We start from the raw sequence: 20,975 nt of genomic DNA, 5'->3' as shown, positions 1-20,975 counted from the left end.
ATGCTTTGATAAATTCCATAACTATTTTTGAACATTGGAGCTCTTTCTTGCAAAAAATAAAAATGTGAAAGGAAAGTAAACTGGTAAAGTAAAATAGTGCATGATGCTTGTTCAGCCTTGCTACCTCGAGGCTCGCCGGGCTCTGGTGGTTCTGATAGTCCAGTTATTGAGGCATGCTCCTCTGCTTACAACTTGTATGGAAGGGCCTTCCCCCCCCTCCTCCTCGAAAATGACACAACAATCCATGTCATCGTCTTCCAGGAATAAATTCCTCACTGCTGCCAGTGCTTCCTCTTCTTCTAACCCGCAGATAACCTCGGCCGGTTGGAAAGTCTGCTCCAAACGGGGTATTGGCTGCTCCAAAGGATAGTGAGGACCGTGCCATGGTGGCGACCAGTCGTTGAATTCTTTCCAGGTATACTCAAACCCTAATCCGAAAGTGGTGCCATGTTTCTTGAGCTTGATGGGCTTAGCGATTCCTTGGAGGTTTTTGCCAAGTCCCTTGCCAGGTTCATACCCGCTCCAGTTTAATATGCTTTCAATCTTGTTATTCCACCATTTGTCTTTATCAACGGCGTTGACTCGCTCGATGTGGTGGTAACTTTTCCCGCCTATCCTTCTTCTTCCTCCATTTGCCGGAATGGTCTGGCGACTGTATATGGGATTGCTAGCGTCGCCATGAATGATCACCTCTTGGTGATTCCACTCCAACTTCACTGCCTGGTGTAGTGTTAACGCTACGGCCCCAGCGGCATGAATCCATGGTCGTCCCAACAACAGATTGTAAGATGCTGGCACGTCTATCACTTGAAAATCAACATCAAACCAGGTAGGCCCCATTTTCAAACACAAGCTAATTTCCCTAATAGTAGACCTTTAGGATCCGTCGAAAGCTTTGACGTTGATGGCCCCGTCCTTGATCTCATGCAGCCCCTTTCTTAATGTCCTGAGTGTTACTAGCGGGCAAATGTTGAGGCTGGATCCTCCATCAATCAGGATTCTGGTGATAAAATAATCTTCGCACTGTACGGTGATGTGCAATGCCTTGTTGTGACTCAACCCTTCTGGCGCCAGCTCATCTTCGTAGAAAGTGATCTTGTGACTTTCAAATACCTGGCCCACCATATTCGCCATCTCTCCGCCGGTGATGTTACTTGGTACATATGCCTCGCTCAGCACTCTTAACAAGGCATTCTTGTGTGCATCTGAACTTTGTAGCAAGGCGAGGATAGAAATCTGTGCCGGTGTTTTGTTCAGCTGATCAATGACTGAGTATTCTTTGGCTTGTATCTTTCTCCAGAGGTCGTCGGCACCAGTTTCAGTGATGGTTGGCCGACTAGAGGCCTGCTTGCTTGACTCAGCCAGATGTTCCGGGGTGTAAACTCTACCAGTCCTCGTCATACCCTGTGCTGCAATAGATTCCCCGAACTTGACCTTCCCCTTTCTTCTGGCCTCGGCTGTGTAGTCCCATGGTATAGCCTTCGTATGGAACGGTGTTGTGACTGACATTGCAACTGGAATTGGCATGGCTATCTCTACCCCGAACGGAGCAGGCCCCTGAGGTGGTAAAATTGCAACTTCAAAGGGTGTAGGTGTGTTTGCTGGTGACATAAACTCAACCTCAATCGGTGCTGGTGTCTTTGCAGAGGGTGGTGCTTCAAACTCGAGTGGCATGGACATATCTACCTCGGCGTCCCCAGAAGGCTGAATCTGGACCACAATCGGATTGATGGTGACTACTGGCTTCTTTAGATCGTCACCTTCTGTGAATAAACCAATTGATCCTTTGGGGTCCCAGTCATCCTCTATCTCGATCATGTGAACACCTCCACCTTTGTGGTCTGGCAGAGGGTTATTGCGGACATTTGGAGCAGGCTCCTTTGCTACAATGATCTTGTTGTCAATCAAAGTCTGGATCTTATCCTTCAGAGAGCGGCATTCATCAATGGTATGTCCTTTCATGCCGGAATGGTATGCACAGGATTTATTTCGATTGACCCACTGAGAAGGGTTTTCTAGGGTTATGTCAGGGATAGGGGTGACATAACCAGCAGCTTTGAGTCTTTCGTATAGCTGGTCAATTGGTTCAGCAATGGCGGTATACTGTTTGGGAGGTCTGCGGTCGAAATTTGGCCGAGGTCTAGGGAAGCTTTGACGTGGGAGAGGTGATTGATAGTGGGATGGTTGGGTGTCGTAGGCTTGGTAAACATGTGCTGGTTGGGAGTATTTAGGTAAAGTGGGCTGATATGCAGGAGGTGGAGCTGATTGATAAGAGGGTGGTGGAGTATGGTAAGAGGGTGAGGATGCTTGGTAGTTTGGAGTAGGTTGATATGTGGGTGGAGGCATTGGATAGGTTTGGTATTTGATAGGGGATTTGGTCCTCTGTGCAACCATTACAGCACCTACATCCCTTTTCTTGGACGTACCACCGGACTGTAAAGCCTTATTGGTAGCCTACAAGGCTTCAAAGTTCATAACCATACCACTCTTGATGCCTTCCTCGATCCTTTCTCCTAGCTTGATGATATTAGAAAATTTATGATTCTCAATCAGCATCAGCCTCTCATAATACTGTGGGTCTTGGGCCCGAACGAAGAATTTGTTCATTTGCTCTTCTTCCAAAGCAGGCCTAACCTTAGCAGCTTCTGACCTCCATCGAGTAGCATACTCACGGAAGGTCTCCGTGGGTTTCTTCTTCAAGTTTTGGATATAGCACACACCTGGTGTATTCTCTGTGTTGAACCTGAATCTGTCCATAAAATCGGATGCCATGCTTACCCAGTTTGACCACTTCTTCGGATCCAGGCTAATGTACCAAGATAAGGCGTCTCCCTTCAAGCTTCTCATGAAAAGCTTCATGCGGATCTTTTCGTCTTTTCCTACTCCGACCAGCTTGTCACAGTATGTTCTCAAGTGGACCCTGGGATCCCCTGTACCATCAAACATTTCGAACTTGGGAGGTTTGTACCCCTCGGGCAGTTCGACATCGGGCTGTATGCACAGATTTTCATAGTTTAGCCCCTCAATTCCCTTACTAACTTCAACGCCCTGAATTCTGCTAGTCAACTTTTTAAGCTCTTTGGCCAGATTTCTGATGAGCAAGTCCTTATTATTGGACTCGGGTGTGCTTGAGATGGGTTAGGTGGAGTGTGGCATAGTCACCACGTAGATGGGGGTATTATGTTGGGTGTGGCAGTGGTCATTTGTGGAGTTCTGGAGTTCTGGGATGAGCAGTGGGGTGTTATTTGAGGTATGGCAGGTATTGCAGTGGTGGTGAGGAATGGGATGGTTTTGTTGCTTTGAGATACTTTGTGGAGGTACAGGATTCTGAGTATTTGGGAAAGTAACCTCTGGAGTGGTGAGGGAAAATGATAGATTCGCCAAATTCCGGACTTGATCAAGTTCTTCCTGAAACTTCAATAGCTTTTGTTCTAGTTGGGATGCATTCTCCTTGGGAACCAGAGTACCACGAGTGACCTCTACCCGTTCAGCTGAGTTCTCCATTCTGGAATTGTTCAAATCTTCCATCTTTCCTTTGTTCTTGTTTTCGACGGGGCTGAGAGGAGGAGGGGTGGAGGCCCCTTGGATCTTGTGGAATAGGATGATGTTGCCAGAGTGCTCGAACTAACCTTTGGGGAGGGGAATAATCAAAAACAGAAATAAAACAAAAAGGTAACCAAGTTAGTGAGGTTCATGAAAAATTGATGCAATATTTAAACACATAATGCGGGAATGTAAATTGTGTCCTAATTTGGGTAGGCCTAGCGACAGATTGATTTGGAGAACTTGGAATGCTAAATGCCTCATTTTATTGATATAAAATAAGACGAATCCCAAATCGACACTAAATAACAGGAAAAGTAAAGTCACTAATGGTCATTAGCCTTATTACATGTCATAAAATGAAGAAAACTCCTATCTATCTAGTCCCAGAAGGACCTTCCCCAGATTCGGCATCCCTGGCTCTATCGAACAGCTTTCCCAACTCACGAAGTCCCGGCAATAGGTAGGCCCTGGCTAGGTGTCCGCCTTCGGTTCCTTCAGCATTTTGGCAGTCTTCGACCCTTTTGAAAACTAGAGTGTAAATCTTTTCACCAGCTTAGCAATCTTGGGTGGATGTTGGTGACCATACCGAATCTGGGGACTTCGTGCCTCATTATCTACAAGACAAAAAGGTTAGGCCCTTACCCCCACCAGACTCGACTATTTAATATTAACAATTAGCATAAAAGCATTTTAGTTCTCCAAATAAATGCATAGAACGTGATAAGGTCCGTTTTGGGTTTCAAGGAAACCCAGTGGACTTTGGACAAGGCTATCTTAAAGAGTCATTATGCGGACAACATAACTGACTCGGCTAGGTTTGACCATGATGCATGCACAATTAAACAGAGTAAGGTTTCTATGGGGTATTAGACTGGTACCCTTGAGCGGACAACTCAAGAGGGAAAGGCGCGGAACCGTCAACTACACCGTTGATCGACTGGTTTTACCGCAAATATGCCTTTGTCGGATTTAGGGTGTAATAATATTGGAAGGGCGCAACCACTCATTATAAGCGTTGCTATGGTATTTTGTTTGGCACGAGTGGAATATGATGTTGAAAACATGCTTATGCAATAATTAAAACAAGTTGTCATGTATTTGCACGTTACAAAAGCAATAATTACAACAATTCCTCATAATTTAAAACAGTAGTAAAGGAAAGCAGTAAAGGAAAGCAATAAAGAAATAAAGGAAAGAAACAAAGAAACGAGTCAGTTTTTGCAGTAGGAGAAGGAATTAAATACTTAAACGGATTAAACAAATAAAGGCACATAAGAAATATAAAGTCACAGTAACAACTTGAAATGGTAAAAGCCTAAAAGAAATCCCCATTAGAGTCGCCATGCTGTCGCACCCCCTTTTTCTCGCGAAATCGGGTTTATGACATTTGGGAAGACAATTCGTTCCCTTTTGGGAATTAGGTTTAATGGAATTGAAGAGTCGCCACCTAATGATTTAAGTGCATTAGGACACTTTTAGAAGAGCTTGATTTTGGATAACCAGAGATAGGGTAAGGGCTTGAAATTATTCCAAGGGGAAGGTGTTAGGCACCCCTCAGAATCCACTAGTGTGGTTCCCGGCCAAGCAATTGTTATGACTTAAGGTACAAATAACATATAGACAAGTAGGACTTCAAATAAGAGGAGATTTTTCACATAAAGGTTAGAAATAAACAAAGTTGGAAAGCATTAAAGAGAGTTGATTTTCTTAAAAGAAACGTTTTAAAAGATTTAAAAGAAATAAAGAAACAAAGGGAAGGGAGTCCTATGTTTATTAATAATATAGATCACCCCACACAACATCCGGTAATCACTCTTACGCGTGATGTTATCGCGTGGTCATCATATCCATATCTACCCTTTCCCACCCCTTTAAGGTATTAAAACGCGGAATGGTCTCGTTTACTTATTGCATGCTATTACCCGCCCCAATCCTATCAGTCCCGGAGGTACTTGGGACTACTAATCCTAAAGGGAGGAGGTGTTGGGCTTATACGTGGTTTCAAAAGGTAAAAATGCTAAGGCGACAAACAAAACACATATAGCAAGTTTGGGGGGAGAAGCATATAAACAAACAAAAGGCTCAAACATACCTCCTTTAAGCAAAGAAAAGCACATAGTTTAACATGTCTTACACGTACTGTTTAAGGGTCTGATTAAAACTTAAAAGCTGGGGCAGGCTGATTTATCACATATTTCCAGATAAGAAGTCCGAATTAGGCTTGCCTGCTGGTCGTAATTGATAAAGACTGATGCAGTTTAAAAACTTTACCCTAAGGTTGCCTAGGTGTGGGACAAAAGCTCCTACAGACATGATATCTACTGATTTCAGAAAACAATGAAATAGATTGAATACATACTGATTAAGAGGGGTTACCAGATTATTAAAGAAAAGCAAACTTTAGCAAAAGTTACAGGTTCTGCAAGCATTATTACTGGTTTTAGACTCATAAGCGAGTGGAAACGTTTCAGACTTGGTTGATAGTTCCTATAGGCATGCTTTCTACGTGTTGTTGATTTTAAACACTTTTATAGATATGAAAAAAATGCAGAAAACCTACAACATGATATCTAGGTGTTACATTTTATTACGAACGTGACATCTGATTACATTTTTCGGTTATTAGAACCTATAGACAAGTTTGCCTAGTGAAAAGCGGGTATGCAAGAATCAGAAGGGACCTATAGGCATATTTTCTACATGCGTGTGCAGAAGCTATAGACATAATATCTACATGAAAGTGCAGGATCCCTATAGTCATGGCATCTAAATGAGAATGCTGAAGTTCTTATAGATATGGTAACTAAATGAGAATGCAGAAGTCCTTATAGACATGGTAACTAAATGAGAATGCAAAAATGCTTATAGGCATGAAAAATGCAAAAATATTATAGGCATGGAAACTACATGAAAAATGCAGAAATCTAATAGGCATGGTAGCTATATGAAAAATGTTGAAATCTTATAGGCGTGGTAGCTATATGAAAAATGCTGAAATTAGAGATTCCTATAGGCAAGTTATCTACCCTTTTTACATGCATGGTTACCCCTCCCTTTTCACTAACCATCCCCGAAAGTTTATTACAAAGTTATTACAGTCCAAAGAAAATAAAGAAAATACATCAGAAGTTGAAAACTACAACCAAGGAAATCCTGATTCAGACTTCCTGTCTGAAGTATGAAGTAAACCAACTCCAAAGATCAGATTTCAAAGCCTTTCTCTCATTTGGGGTGTGTCAGAGTTCCCTAAGAGCCTCACATGAACTCCGGGCAGTGCTTACACCCCAAAATATTACTAGACTAGGACATAGTGCAGTGTGGAAGAGCCAGCCCTCAAGTGTCCAAGTTCAGAGGGAACTCAGGGTCCCAAGGCAAGGCTCACAGGAGGGGGGCAGAACCTAGGAACTAAGAGAGAGTGCAAGTGCAAGATTCTGAAAGGGGAAAGGGGAAAGGGAAACAGTTCACATTGATACACATAGGAGTATAGGGAATGGAGAGATAGTAAAGGAAAAGCAACGGCAGGCTGGTGGGGCATACTCAGCAATGAGGAATGTTGGCCTACCCCATAAGCCTGTTAGAATACATTGTTTAGAAGTTAGGATCTTTTAAGGGATCAAGTTCAAACCATAAACAATAACTTGCATATTGCCATGTTTTAAACTGCAACTCACAGCACATAAGGGGGATAGGGAGCAAGGTCTCATGGCAGAAAGAAACAGAAAAAGATTAACATGCTAGTTTAAATATTTAATTCAGAAGTAGTAAAGTAGGCAGGGATACAAAAAGCTGTAAATAAACACATTATGATGATGCTGAAACTTAAATTAGAACATACCATTTTCAAAGGAAAGAAACAAAGAGAAAGTGCAGTAGTCTTGTGAAAGCCACATAATAGACAAGAAGAGAGTGCTAGTAAGAGTTCAGAAGAGATTGTAAAGTAGTAGTGGAGGATTGTTAATCGTGTATGCTTTGTGTTAAAGAGTCGTGTATTTATAGTGTGAAAGTCATGAGGAAATAAGGTAAGAAAATAATTGAAGAACTGATTGTCAATCAATTACACAAGACTCCCTTTAATTAAGGGATTCAGATTCAAACGGGTATAAACCAATTAAGGAAAGAAATTAATCAAACACTTTGTACAAAGTAGGAAATTAGGGGTGAATACATAAGAGTTTTATTTAAAAACAAAATTTTGAAATACACGGTTGTGCAATTAAGGAAAGAGAATCAATTAATAGCCAAGAAATCAGAGGTCAGAGATTTGTTACGAATGAACCGAGTCAAAAGATGGGAAAGGTTTTTAACTTAAAGGATAAGCAAACATGGAAAGGGAGTCAATTAGACCCATATTCAGAGGGGAGTATGGACTAATTACAGATTTAAAAACTACTTTAGAGAGAAGTTCATCATATATAAGGAGCCTACAAACACGTTAAGCATGAAAGAAGACTGTAGTGTCATTGTAAAATCAGTAGAAAATCCAGTATAGAAGAGTTTAGCAAAACGTCAGAGTCATATGAAAACAAGGAAGTTCAAACTCAATTCAAAGACTCGAAGTCAATCTGAAAGAATTAGGGGTTTCGAAATAAAACTCTAATTCAAGCAAACCATAAAGCAAAGATGAGAGGGCAGGCAATTGAATTGAAATCATGTTTAGAAGTTTCAGAAAACAACAGGCTTCTTCAGCAACAGAACTCATGAGAAAACATGATAGCAAAGTAACACGCAATCACAGTAGAAGGATTCAAAGAACATAATGGCAAATACTGATAAGAACAGTAGAAGAAGCATGCTTAAGAGGATCTTTCAGGAGAAATTCAAACACGGTTCAGTAGAAGAAAAAATAGCAAAACCTTAAGAACACAGTAGAAAAAATATAGGCGAAACATAGCAGAACATAGTAGAAGAAAGTACGAGAACATAGTATGAAAAACATGGTAGAAGAACATACAAGCATGGAGCATATAAAACACAATAAAAAAGAACATACAAGAACGGGGTATAAAAACTCAGTAGAAGAGCATACAAGAACAGAACACATACAAGAACGTGGTAGATAAAACACAGGAGCACAATAGAGGCAAATACACAAAAGAAAGGGGAAAGGGGGAAAGAGAGTCAGAGAAACACTTAAACATTTTTCAGAAAACCCTAGATCGGAAAGAAAGATTTTAAAAAGTAATTTTCGAAAGAAAAGTCGGGGAAATCGTTTGAAAACTCAAAGAGAGCACGGATACCCCACAGATCTAAAGAAATCGGAGAAAACCTCGAAGGGTTAGGGTTTCAGAAGAACCCTAGAAATGAGAAAGGCTTTGAGAGGTCACCGATCTGAGTCGGAGAGGTTAGAACCAGGCTCAAACAACTATAGTACGCCGGAGCAAAGCCGGAGATGACCAGAGAACCTTGAATCGATAGAGGTCTGGGTGAAAACCTTCGAAGTCAGGCCTCGAATCTTTAGGTACTAAGTACATAGGAGCAAATAGGAGGTGAGTATAGGACTCCCATAGCCTGAGAAGCCATGGATTCCGGTGGGTTTCACGGGGGAAGATGATGAGAGGCGGCTAGGGTTAGGGAAGGTTCGAGAGTGTTTGAGGGAGTGAAGGGATTCAGAGGCGGCGTCTTAGGTGAGAATGATTTAGGGTTGGGGGGTTTGGGAAATTAAAAAGGAAAGAAGGGATCGTGGTCGTTGATCATTTTGATCAACGACCTGGATTTATTGTGGAGCCGGGCGGGATGGATTAAATTGGGTCATGGGTGGGTAGTTTAGGAATTGGGAGGGTCCGATTGAGATTGAAATTGGGTTAATTGGGGTGGTCGATTTGGGCTAAAATTGAAATAAATAGGGCTAGATTTTAAATATCCACTTTTTCTCTTTTTATCTTATAAAAATAGTAAAATAATTTCTAAAAACAAATTAAAGGTACTAAATTAATTAATAATATATAAATATTAAATTAAAAATAGTGGAATCAAATTGGTAATTATAAACGCAATTAATTCTTAAAATAGGCTAATATTGCAATTATATGCAATTTAGCTTTAAAAATACTAAATAAGTTTGTAAAAATGTGCAAAAAGTACCTTAGCTATATTTTGGGATAAATATGAGAATAAAATAAATTACTCACCAAAAATGATAATTTGAGGAATAATTATTTATTTTTGTATTGCTAAAATAGGGCAATAAATTGATTTAAAAATCCTTCAAAAATTAGGAAGAATACTAAAACATTTGGACACATTTATATATGCATACATATGCTATTTTGAAAGGTGTTTTGCATATAAAAAATATACAGGGAAAAATTGGGTATCAACATACAGTAGCAAAAATAGGCGTGAATCAGGGAAGTCCAGCTAATCAGTTGTTGTATTCGAGTGTATTCGACTGTATTCATGGCGTGAAACATGGGATTACAGCTGGACAGCTTATTGTATTCGACTGTATTCACGGCGTGAAACAGGGGATTACACTGTTTTTAAACGGAAAGTGAATCAATTAACATAATAGACTCCTAATATAACCCAACAAACTCAATTATAACACACACATTTTGTATTTCCAGTTATGAAAAAGATTCTCAACCGAAAAATACCCCAAAAACATAGCAATCTTCAGATAAATTATATAATACATCTGAATACATAAATTATATTAATTAAAAAAATATACGAATACAATCATGGCATATAGCGAGACAGTGAATACAAGGAAATACATAGAGTACAGCGGGTTCATTGAAATGCAATTGGAAAAAAAGACAGCGAATACAATGAAATACATGGAATATAGTGAGATACATTGAATTACAATGAAAAAAAAGACAATGAATACAATGAAATACATAAAAATACAGCGTGATACGTTAAAAATATATTGAAATATATTAACAGAAAATCAAGTTGCTCAGCCCCAACCTCCGTCGTCTTTGTTCAAGAACAAACCCTACTGGAGATAGTGCCACCAAAAGCCCCGAACTTCGTTGAAATTCCTTGTGGCTTCTTGCAGTTCATTGTAGTCAAATACGTGAATTCCGAAATAGTGTGAAGCCTTTTCAGGGTCCCTTATTGAGGAGGGATAAGAAAGGATGCTACTGGAGATCAAAGACGAACCAGCATCACTTTTCTTCTGTCGACGAAGATAGAGAATGAAAATTACACATGCCACAAAGGTAGTTAATAACTGTAATTGGGTACAAGCATCAGTCGGATACTAAAGATGGCGGCGATATATGTGGCGGCATTGGTATTCTTGGTATTGCTTGGGCTTTTGGAGGCAAGATCTTTGTTGAGATTGAGCATCGTGTTTTCAGGGAATGGGGAAGAGAATGGCATGTATCAAAGTAGAGAGAGAAAGAAAATAGTGTAACTGAATAGCGTATTTAGTGGCTTAGGGGTAGGAGGTAACCAAAATTAGATATTTTGCTATAAACATTAAAAGGCATCTATAGAATATAATTTTCTTAAATGGTATTTATTTAAAATAAATAAGGTGTTAACCTTTGCTATATGAGGTAAAAATTCCAAAAAAAAAGATAGGAATTTTTACTCTCCATATTACTTGCCCAAGTTTCTAACCATATATGATCGGTCAATATTTCAGATCCGCCGAGTATGATAGATTATTTAACCAATTCTAGTTCGGTATGATAGTTAGGTAATTAACAATAGGTTAAACGACAATTAGCAGTAATCTCCTTCCCTACAAATATTAGTACATATTCTACCATTAGCAGTAACACCAACCAGTGATGGAGCAAGACAATATAATCTACGGCCACTAAATCTCTATATATACTAGTTAGAATAGAAATGATAATAAAATATTGGAAAATGCTTAAAAATATAAGTAGCAAAAAAGACTTCTAGTACCACATGATACCAATATGGTATACATGTATACCAACAGAGCATATGATTGCTCTAGAATATTGCTACAACTATCTGTGACTATACTACTGTACCAAAACATTAAAGGATACAATAAAAGTATGAGAAAATTACATGCTCGCATTGCAAGCTAAATATTCGCAAAGCAACTTGCTCATTCCATATACTAGCAGGGTATATAGTTGTATGGGTCGTTCCAACAATTGCCTATAATTATAAAAACTGTTACATAATACACATAATCTATATCCATAAGCACAAAAATTTTCCAGCATTGCAAATCACGTTCATATAAATAATTTCAGAATAGAATTCACTTTAAAATGCAGCCAAACACAACCAAAAAAAATGTTCAAACTACCATATGATACCAATATGGCATATGACTATATCAACATGGTATACAGTTTTACTGGTTAATTTTCGGCAACTATATGACTATACTACTATGACATAATACACATGCATAAAGAGAAAAATAAAAAAAAAAATAGTATACCACATATTAATGTAATAAAGTATTTCAAGATATTGAACTATATTACTATTATTAAAAGAAAATCAAATATTGTACTAATAAATGCAGCTAATACAACCAAAAGATGATTCAACTAGCATATGATACCAATATAGTATATAGCTATACTAATAGGGTATATAGTTGGAATGAATTGTATACCAAAATGGTATATTTGTATACTATTTGAGTATACAATACAAATTCGTCTTCTTCTCTTGTTCAGCTATATTTCAACCAACTTCTAAAATCTACTACAAAATCTCCACCAAATTGACTAAAACTTTAGCTACAACCTCCAATCAACTTTCCAAACAAACCCATATAGGATCGGATCAAAATAATTAAAAACTCAAACAAACCAAGTTATGAGTTTCAAGCTTCAAGGTCCTTCAATGGTGGATTTGAATTTTTGTGCAATAAATCTCCAAAAACGAGTTTGGGTGAAGAGAAAGAAGAAGGTATTAGTGAGAAATAAGTGTGAATTGCCATTGATGATGAACCCTAAAATACTATAATAAGAGAAAATCATTTTAGAATTAAACCCCATAATAGAAATGGAAACGAATTCAAGTGTTAACTCTAGAAAACTAATGGGTTTAGAGGAGAAGAAGAAAATAGAGGAAGAATGAAACTCCATTTACAGCTCTAAGCACCAACCCTCTCGTGCTGACTTCCTTCTCCAATTTATATTCGGTATTGTTCTGCTTACCAAGTTTCTTCCAGTTCTATTTCATTTCAACCGGATAAATAATTTGGACCCCATGGGTAGGAGTAGTAAATAGTTTGGGTGTGGGCATTAAAAGGTAAATAGTTTAGAATTAATGGGTATAAAGTGAGATTTTTTCTTTATTTTAACCCGTTCAAATACAGCTCAATCACAATTTTATATATGCAAGGAAATTGGAGAGAGTCACATTCTTTTCTTCTCTTTTTCCTTTTATAAGGATCGGTTTTAAGAAAACTCGCAATTTTCGTGGGATAAACTTGCTACTACTGGAAGCCCTGACGCTGGATGTATAGAAGAATGTTCTTTTTTAAACTTTATAAAAGAATGTTCTTTTCCAATTTTCACAAGCATTTCCAACTTACTTTGCATGCAAATAAAAAACTATTTTTTATATTCTCGTTCAAAAGCTAATAGTAATACATTTTTTTTGGTTGCGTTGCATAATCAATTGATGCATTAAAGTAACTTGAAATGGCATATTCGACCATAACCATATACGACAACACTTGTGATGTAATAGATATAAAAGAATTAGTAAAAATTAGATGCTTTCGAATTACCTCCAACTGCAGTCATAAAACTGTGGATTGATCGATGACTTGCTTCCTCTCAGAGATCAAACCCCTAGCTCCTCTCGGTATTTTAAGATTTTCAAGTTCAAACGTTTTTACTAAATGTGAAGAGGAATTGTATTCTTGAGTCGAGGGTCTATCGGAAATAATCTTTCTACCTTCACCAGGTAGGGGTAAGGTATGCGTACACACTACCCTCCCGAAAGCCTACTTATGGGTTATAGTGGGTTTGTTGTTGTTGTTGTTGAAGGGGAAGTGTAAAGATTGTTGTAATCTAGAACTAGTTGATCGAGTTAGAGAGCTGAAATGAAAGCTGAGCAATGCAAAGAAGAAATAACTCATTTCGTACAATAAAATCTACCTATCTACATTTGTACAGAGGCTATGTATATATACATGTACAATCTAACTAACTTCTTCTACTAACTTAGCTGGCGACAGCTGTGACCTAAAATCCTAATTGCTTAACAGAATGAGATGGAGCGGCTGCTTGACAGTTATGGCTCATATTTGATTCTTCAACACCCTCCCTCAAGCTGATGGATGAAACACATCTTTCAACCCCAGCTTGGATAGTAAATAATCATATTGTGGCTTTCCCAGACTTTTGTTAGTAGATCAGCTTGTTGGTCCTTTGTAGAGACACAGCGTGTCTTTACCAATCCTTGAATAACTTTTTCTCTAACAAAGTGACAATCTATGTCAATGTGTTTTGTACGTTCGTGGAATATGGGGTTGGCTGCAATCTGGATTGCAGCCTTGCTGTCACAGTATAGATCAATAGTCACTTCAACCTCCACTCCTAATTTTTTGTATAATCCTGTTAACTAGGTTAATTCAGCCACCACTGAGGCCATGCTTCTGAACTCTGCTTCTGCAGAACTCCTTGCCACAGTGTCTTGCTTCTTTAACTTTCAAGAGACTAACGCATTTCCAAACTTCACTAGATAGCCTGTAACAGACTTTCTAGTCTGCAAACAGCCTCCCCAGTCTGAGTCACAGTAGGCTCTTAGTTTCCCAGAGCTTTCAGAAGGCATCAGCAGTCCTAAACCAGGTGCATTCTTGATGTACCTTACTACCCTTAGTGCAGCTTCCTTATGAGATTGCTTGGGCTTATGCATGAACTGGCTAAAGGCCTGAACAACAAAGGTAATGTCTGCTCTGGTCAATGTCAAATATAGAAGCCTCCCTACTAGCCTTTGATATTGGCTAGCATCAGGTAGCAGATGATCTGTATCTGCATTGTCCTTGTCTGTGCTTTGAGTGTTGATGAAGCTGTCATATTCTGCAGAGGTGAGCTTTTGATTGTGCTCTAATGGAGCACTAGCAGGTTTAGCTCCTCCAGGTCCTAGCTCAGCAATTAGTTCTAGAGCATATTTTCTCTGATTCATGATGATACCCTCCCTTTATCTAGCAAACTATCACGACCCGGATTTCCCACCCTCGGGAGTCGTGATGGCGCCTACTAATGGGAGCTAGGCAAGCCAATTAACAACTACCTCTTTTAACGAACTTTGACAATATTAGGAACAATAAAGCATTTAATAAATAGCGGAAGTCTCAAATATGATTAATTAAAAGAAATGCGGAAGTTTAACAAAATCCTCTACCCAAGACTGGTGTCACGATACTCACGAACGTCTAGAGAATACTAAATACAAGGTTTGAATGAAACATGAGACTGTCTGCTTCGGTACAAATGATAACAAACAGAATAAAATAGAAAGGGACTCCGGGCCTGCGGACGTCAGCAAGGCTACCTCGAATGCCCCTGGACTGAAAGCTCGCTCCCAGAATGCTACTGCTACTCAAATGCTGCTCCAACACCTAGATCTGTGCAAAAAGATGCACAGAGTGTAGCATCAGCACAACCGACCCCATGTGCTGGTAAGTGCCTGGCCTAACCCTGGCGAAGTAGTGACGAGGCTAGACAAGACTATCACATAAACCTGTGCAGTTATAAATATATATCTACAGCGGGAAAATAACAATAGTAACTATTTTAAATGGAAGGGAACATGCTTCGGGGATAGCAGATAATACGGAAATTAAAGAGAATAATAAGGAACATCAATAAATTATCTCCAACTCGGATAAGGAGGATAAAAGCAGATTTCACTGTCTGTACACATCTCGTTGCAGGCGTGCAACCCGATCCCATTTCTCAATGTTTCCGTGGTAGGCGTACCACCCGCTCCCATTTCATTAAATCTCATGGTAGGCGTACCACCCGCTCCCATTTCATTAAATCAACAGTTCTTCCAAATGAAATTTACTCTAACAAACGCAACAATTTATACGAATTCATAAGACAACAAGTACACAATAATTATGACTCACCGAAGAAAACAAGTAATGACAAGTAACACAATAAAGAAAAATGCCAACATAAAGAAACTCAGCATAGCGGAAAAAGACAACTAATGCACTTGAACCGATAACAACAAGAAAATCAATAAATATAAGTAGAGGACAACGTAACTCAATTATCAGCAAAAACATCAGGAAAATCAAAGACAAGTGCACGACATCACCCTTCGTGCTTTTACTATCGTACTTACCAAAACAATCAAATAAAGTGCACGACATCAACCTTCGTGCTTTCCCTCACATAACTCTCATAACATGGCACAGAACGACCCTTCGTGCAAATATAATCAAAACATGGCACGGAATGACCCTTCGTGCAAATATAATCAAACATGGCACGGAATGACCCTTCGTGCAAATATAATCAAAACATGGCACGGAATGTCCCTTCGTGCATAAATATTCAAAACATGGCACGGAATGACCCTTCGTGCAGATATAATCAAAACAAGGCACGGAATGACCCTTCGTGCATATTCACTCTTCCTCACCCAAACAACAATCACAACCAAACGGGGCGGGGGGATAGACAAATAATAAGAAATGTCCCGGCAAGGGAAAAAAACACAATTAAACAACAAATCCCGGCAAGGGAGCAACAACAATAACTTCCACATCCCGGCAAGGGAGATAATCAACATACTCAAACCATCCCGGCAAGGGATTAATCACATCACTTTCTATTTCTTTCATTTCTTACTCAATAGTCTTTTATCGTTCGAGCNGGGTCCGTAGAATAATATGGTTCTCCGGGCCTGCGGACGTCAGCAAGGCTACCTCGAATGCCCTGGACTGAAAGCTCGCTCCCAGAATGCTACTGCTACTCAAATGCTGCTCCAACACCTAGATCTGTGCAAAAAAATGCACAGAGTGTAGCATCAGCACAACCGACCCCATGTGCTGGTAAGTGCCTGGCCTAACCCTGGCGAAGTAGTGACGAAGCTAGACAGGACTATCACATAAACCTGTGCAGTTATAAATATATATCTACAGCGGGAAAATAACAATAATAACTATTTTAAATGGGAAGGGAACATGCTTCGGGGATAGCAGATAATACGAAAATTAAAGAGAATAATAAGGAACATCAATAAATTATCTCCAACACGGATAAGGAGGATAAAAGCAGATTTCACTGTCTGTACACATCTCGTTGCAGGCGTGCAACCCGATCCCATTTCTCAATGTTTCCGTGGTAGGCATACCACCCGCTCCCATTTCATTAAATCAACAGTTCTTCCAAATGAAATTTACTCCAACAAACGCAACAATTTATACAAATTCATAAGACAACAAGTACACAATAATTATGACTCACCGAAGAAAACAAGTAATGACAAGTAACACAATAAAGAAAAATGCCAACATAAAGAAACTCAGTAATAGCGGAATAAGACAACTAATGCACTTGAACCGATAACAACAAGAAAATCAATAAATAGAAGTAAAGGACAACGTAACTCAATTATCAGCAAAAACATCAGGAAAATAAAAGACAAGTGCACGGCATCACCCTTCGTGCTTTTACTCTCGTACTTACCAAAACAATCAAATAAAGTGCACGGCATCAACCTTCGTGCTTTCCCTCACATAACTCTCATAACATGGCACGGAATGACCCTTCGTGCAAATATATTCAAAATATGGCACGGAATGACCCTTCGTGCAAATATAATCAAACATGGCATGGAATGATCCCTTCGTGCATAAATATTCAAAACATGGCACGGAATGACCCTTCGTGCAAATATAATCAAAACATGACACTGAATGACCCTTCGTGCAAATATAATCAAACATGGCACGGAATGTCCCTTCGTGCATAAATATTCAAAACATGGCACGAAATGACCCTTCGTGCAAATATAATCAAAACATGGCACGGAATGACCCTTCGTGCATAATCACTCTTCCTCACCCAAACAACAATCACAACCAAACGGGGCGGGGGGATAGACAAATAATAAGAAATGTCCCGGCAAGGGATTAATCATATTTCTTTCTGTTTTCCTTCATTTCTTACTCAATAGTCTTTTTATTGTTCGATCCAATGCTCCAAAGAATTTACAATTCACAATCAACCCTCATACTCTTCACAATACATAGGATTTATCAATTAACATGGAAGAGTCGTAACAATATCAGAATAAGTACAAACAAGGACCCACGGTCATGCTAGACACCGGTGTATAGATACTCGTCACCATGCCTATACACCGTACTCTACATTTAGCAATTAGCAAACAACACCCTAATCCTATTCCCTCAAGCCAAAGTTAGATCAAACACTTACCTCGGTCCAAAGAATAGCAATCAATCCTCAAATACCGCCTTTCCTCTATAATCCGACTCCGAAACAATGATATCTAGGCATAATTAATTCAATAATATCAATAAAGACTCAAAGGCAACATCCCACAGCCTAGATATGAATTTCCTAACATTCTTCCAAAAATACAAAAATTCGACACCGGGCCCACATGGGCCAAACACGAGGCTCGGACCAAAACTCGATCACCCATAACCCCACGAGTTAAAATATGCGATTTGTTTTAAGATTTGACCCCAAATTGAGGTTGAATCACCCAAAATTCTCAAAAACCTAACTCTACCCAAAACCCTTAATTTACACCCTAAATTACATGTTTTAGGTCTAGGAATTTGATAAATGATGATAGAAAATGAAGAAAACGAGTTAGATAATACTTACTCAAGAAGCTTTGGTGAAGAAGAGCTCTAAAGATCGCCTATGGGCTGTGGAGAAGATGAGTTCGTGTGTTTTGGGTGAAAAATCCCGTCAATGTTTTGTTTTGGGGTATTTAAAATCACTGGGCAAAATTGCCCTTCGCGTTCGCGTGAAGGGGGTCGCGTTCGCGAAGGGTAAACCGGGTAAGCATCGCGAACGCGTGGAGTCAAGCGCGAACGCGTAGAAAGAATGTACTGGGGGTCCGAGGTTTGTTCTATGCGAACGCGTTGAGGGGCACGCGAACGCGCTGAAGGGATCAGCAAAGCTATGCGTTCGCGGACGGTGGAACGCGAACGCAAAGAGGAAATTATTGGGCTCCTATTTTTGGCTTACGCGATCGCGAGGTCCAAGACGCGAACGCAAAGAAGGAAGACTCAGTACTACGCGAACGCGAGAGGAAGGGCGCGATCTCGAAGAAGGAAATCCCTGTGCACAAATACCAGATTTTTCTGCAACTTTCTACGTTCAAAAACCACTCCAACACACCTCCAAAACACTCCCGAGCCCTCGGGGCTCCTAGCCAAACACACACACACTAACTCAACAACATCCTACGAACTTAACCATGCGATTAAATCGCCAAAATAACATCATAAACGAGGAATCAAACCTCGAAATCATCACTTTTTCATCAAACTTCATAAACTTTCATTTTTAGATATTTAGGTCCGAAACACGTCAAATGACGTCCGAATTCAACCAAATTTCAGAGAAAGCGCTTAAACCTTATATAAGACTTCTATCGGGCGTCGGAACCAAAATACGAGCCCGATACCACAGTCTTTTAATCAATTTTCATTTCCATTTTCCTTAATAATTTCAGAAAAATAATTTCACAGAAAAATTTATTTCTCGGGCTCTAGACCTCGGATTTCGACTCCGGGCACATGCCCGAGTCCCATATTTTTCTACGAACCCTACGGGACCGTCAAATCACGGGTCCGGGTCCGTTTACCAAAAATGTTGACCAAAGTCAACTTTAATCATATTAATATCAAAATTCATCATTTTTCACACAGAACTCATATTTAAGCTTTCCGGCTACACGCTCGGACTGTGCACGCAAATCGAGGCAAGTAAAAATGAGGTTTTCAAGGTCTCGGAAGCACGGAATGAAAGAGAAAACAGGTAATGACCCTTTGGGTCGTCACACAAACTCAATGCCAAGAAAAATTTGAGCTCACCAAGATCCTTCATCTTAAACTTGAGTTGCAGATCACATCTAGTCTATAGAATAAGCTGAGGGCAGCTCCCTGTAACCAAAACGTCATCAACATATACTAAGACAAGCACCGGTCTGCCCTGCACTTTCTTAGTGAATAAGGAATAATCAAAATGACTTTGAGTGAAAGCAAGTGTAGCAACGCATCTGTTAGCTTCTCGTTCCATTGTCGTGGTGCCTGTTTGAGACCATATAATGATCTGTGTAGTCGACAGACTTTGCCTGTCCCTCCTCGAGTAGGAAAACCTTGTGGGATGTCCATGCATACTTCTTCAAGAAAATCCCCTTAAAGAAAGGCATTGTGCACATCCATTTGAAAGATGTGCCGATGTTTAGATGCTGCAACTACTATAACTAATCGGACTGTGACCATCTTGGCCACAGGAGAGAAAGTTTCTGTATAATCCAGCCCTTCTTGCTAGCTGTAACCTTTAGCCACTAGCCTTTATTTGTATCTTTCTACCGCTGCTGAGGCTGTATATTAACTTTAAAAACCCATTTCCATCCAATAGGTACCTTTCTATCTGGCAAATCAACAATGCTCCAAGTCTTGTTTCCTCTAGTGATGTGATTTCTGACTTCATAGCATCAATCCATTTAAGATTTTGAACTGCTTCATTGTAGGACGATGGTTCAATGATGGATGAGTAGGCACTGAGTGCAGCACTATAGGCAGAAGAGATGTTGTTGTAGCTTACATAGTTTGATATGGGATAACAGCAGTTGGACTTCCCATGAGTTGAAACCACAAAGTCATTCATCCACGGTGATGGTTTGGATACTCTTAGAGATTTTCTTCTAGGTTCAGATGTTTCATGATGAGGCACTAGTGCTAAAGCTTCAGTAGGAGACTCTACATCTGGGGATGTACTGATGTCTGAAGCAGCTGATGAGTTTGGAACTTCAGCAGATACTAAGGGATCAACAGGTTGTGCATTAGTTGGGTCTGTAGTATTTTGAGGAGATGCTGTTATATGGCTTTCAGAACTATTGTCAAGGGAGAATTCTAAAATAGGGAATACTGATGATATAAGATAGATAGTATGTTTGAAGGGATAGATATCCTCCTTGAACACCACATCCCACTAACTCTGAACTCCCTAAAGACTAGTGTATACATCTTATAGCCCTTTTGAACCATAGAATATCCAAGAAAAACTGCAGGAATAGCTCTAGGAGCAAATTTATCAGCTCTCCTTACCTCTGATACATAGCCTAGATAGCCAAACACTCTCAAATGAGTGAGACAAGTAGGAGTACATGCAATATTTCGTATGGTGTTCTACCTTTAAGTATTGAAGTAGGTAGCCTGTTTATAAGATAAACTGCAGTAGTAACACATTCTTCCCAGAATCTGAGTGGAACTGAAGCTTGGAATCAGT

General features: G+C 39.6%; 1 protein-coding gene across 1 annotated transcript; it reads right to left on the bottom strand.

The window, feature by feature from the left end:
- Positions 1–14,169: 14,169 nt before the first annotated feature.
- On the bottom strand, positions 14,170–14,646 carry LOC109216873 (uncharacterized mitochondrial protein AtMg00810-like). The gene has a single exon (XM_019381095.1). It carries the CDS (start codon positions 14,644–14,646, stop codon positions 14,170–14,172), a length of 477 nt encoding a protein of 158 aa, XP_019236640.1.
- Positions 14,647–20,975: the final 6,329 nt, after the last annotated feature.

The sequence above is a fragment of the Nicotiana attenuata genome, unplaced genomic scaffold (assembly GCF_001879085.1).
Source record: "Nicotiana attenuata strain UT unplaced genomic scaffold, NIATTr2, whole genome shotgun sequence".
Lineage (NCBI taxonomy): Eukaryota > Viridiplantae > Streptophyta > Magnoliopsida > Solanales > Solanaceae > Nicotiana > Nicotiana attenuata.
The sequence above is the reverse complement of the archived record's forward strand: the minus strand, read 5'-3'. Positions and strand labels throughout refer to the sequence as shown.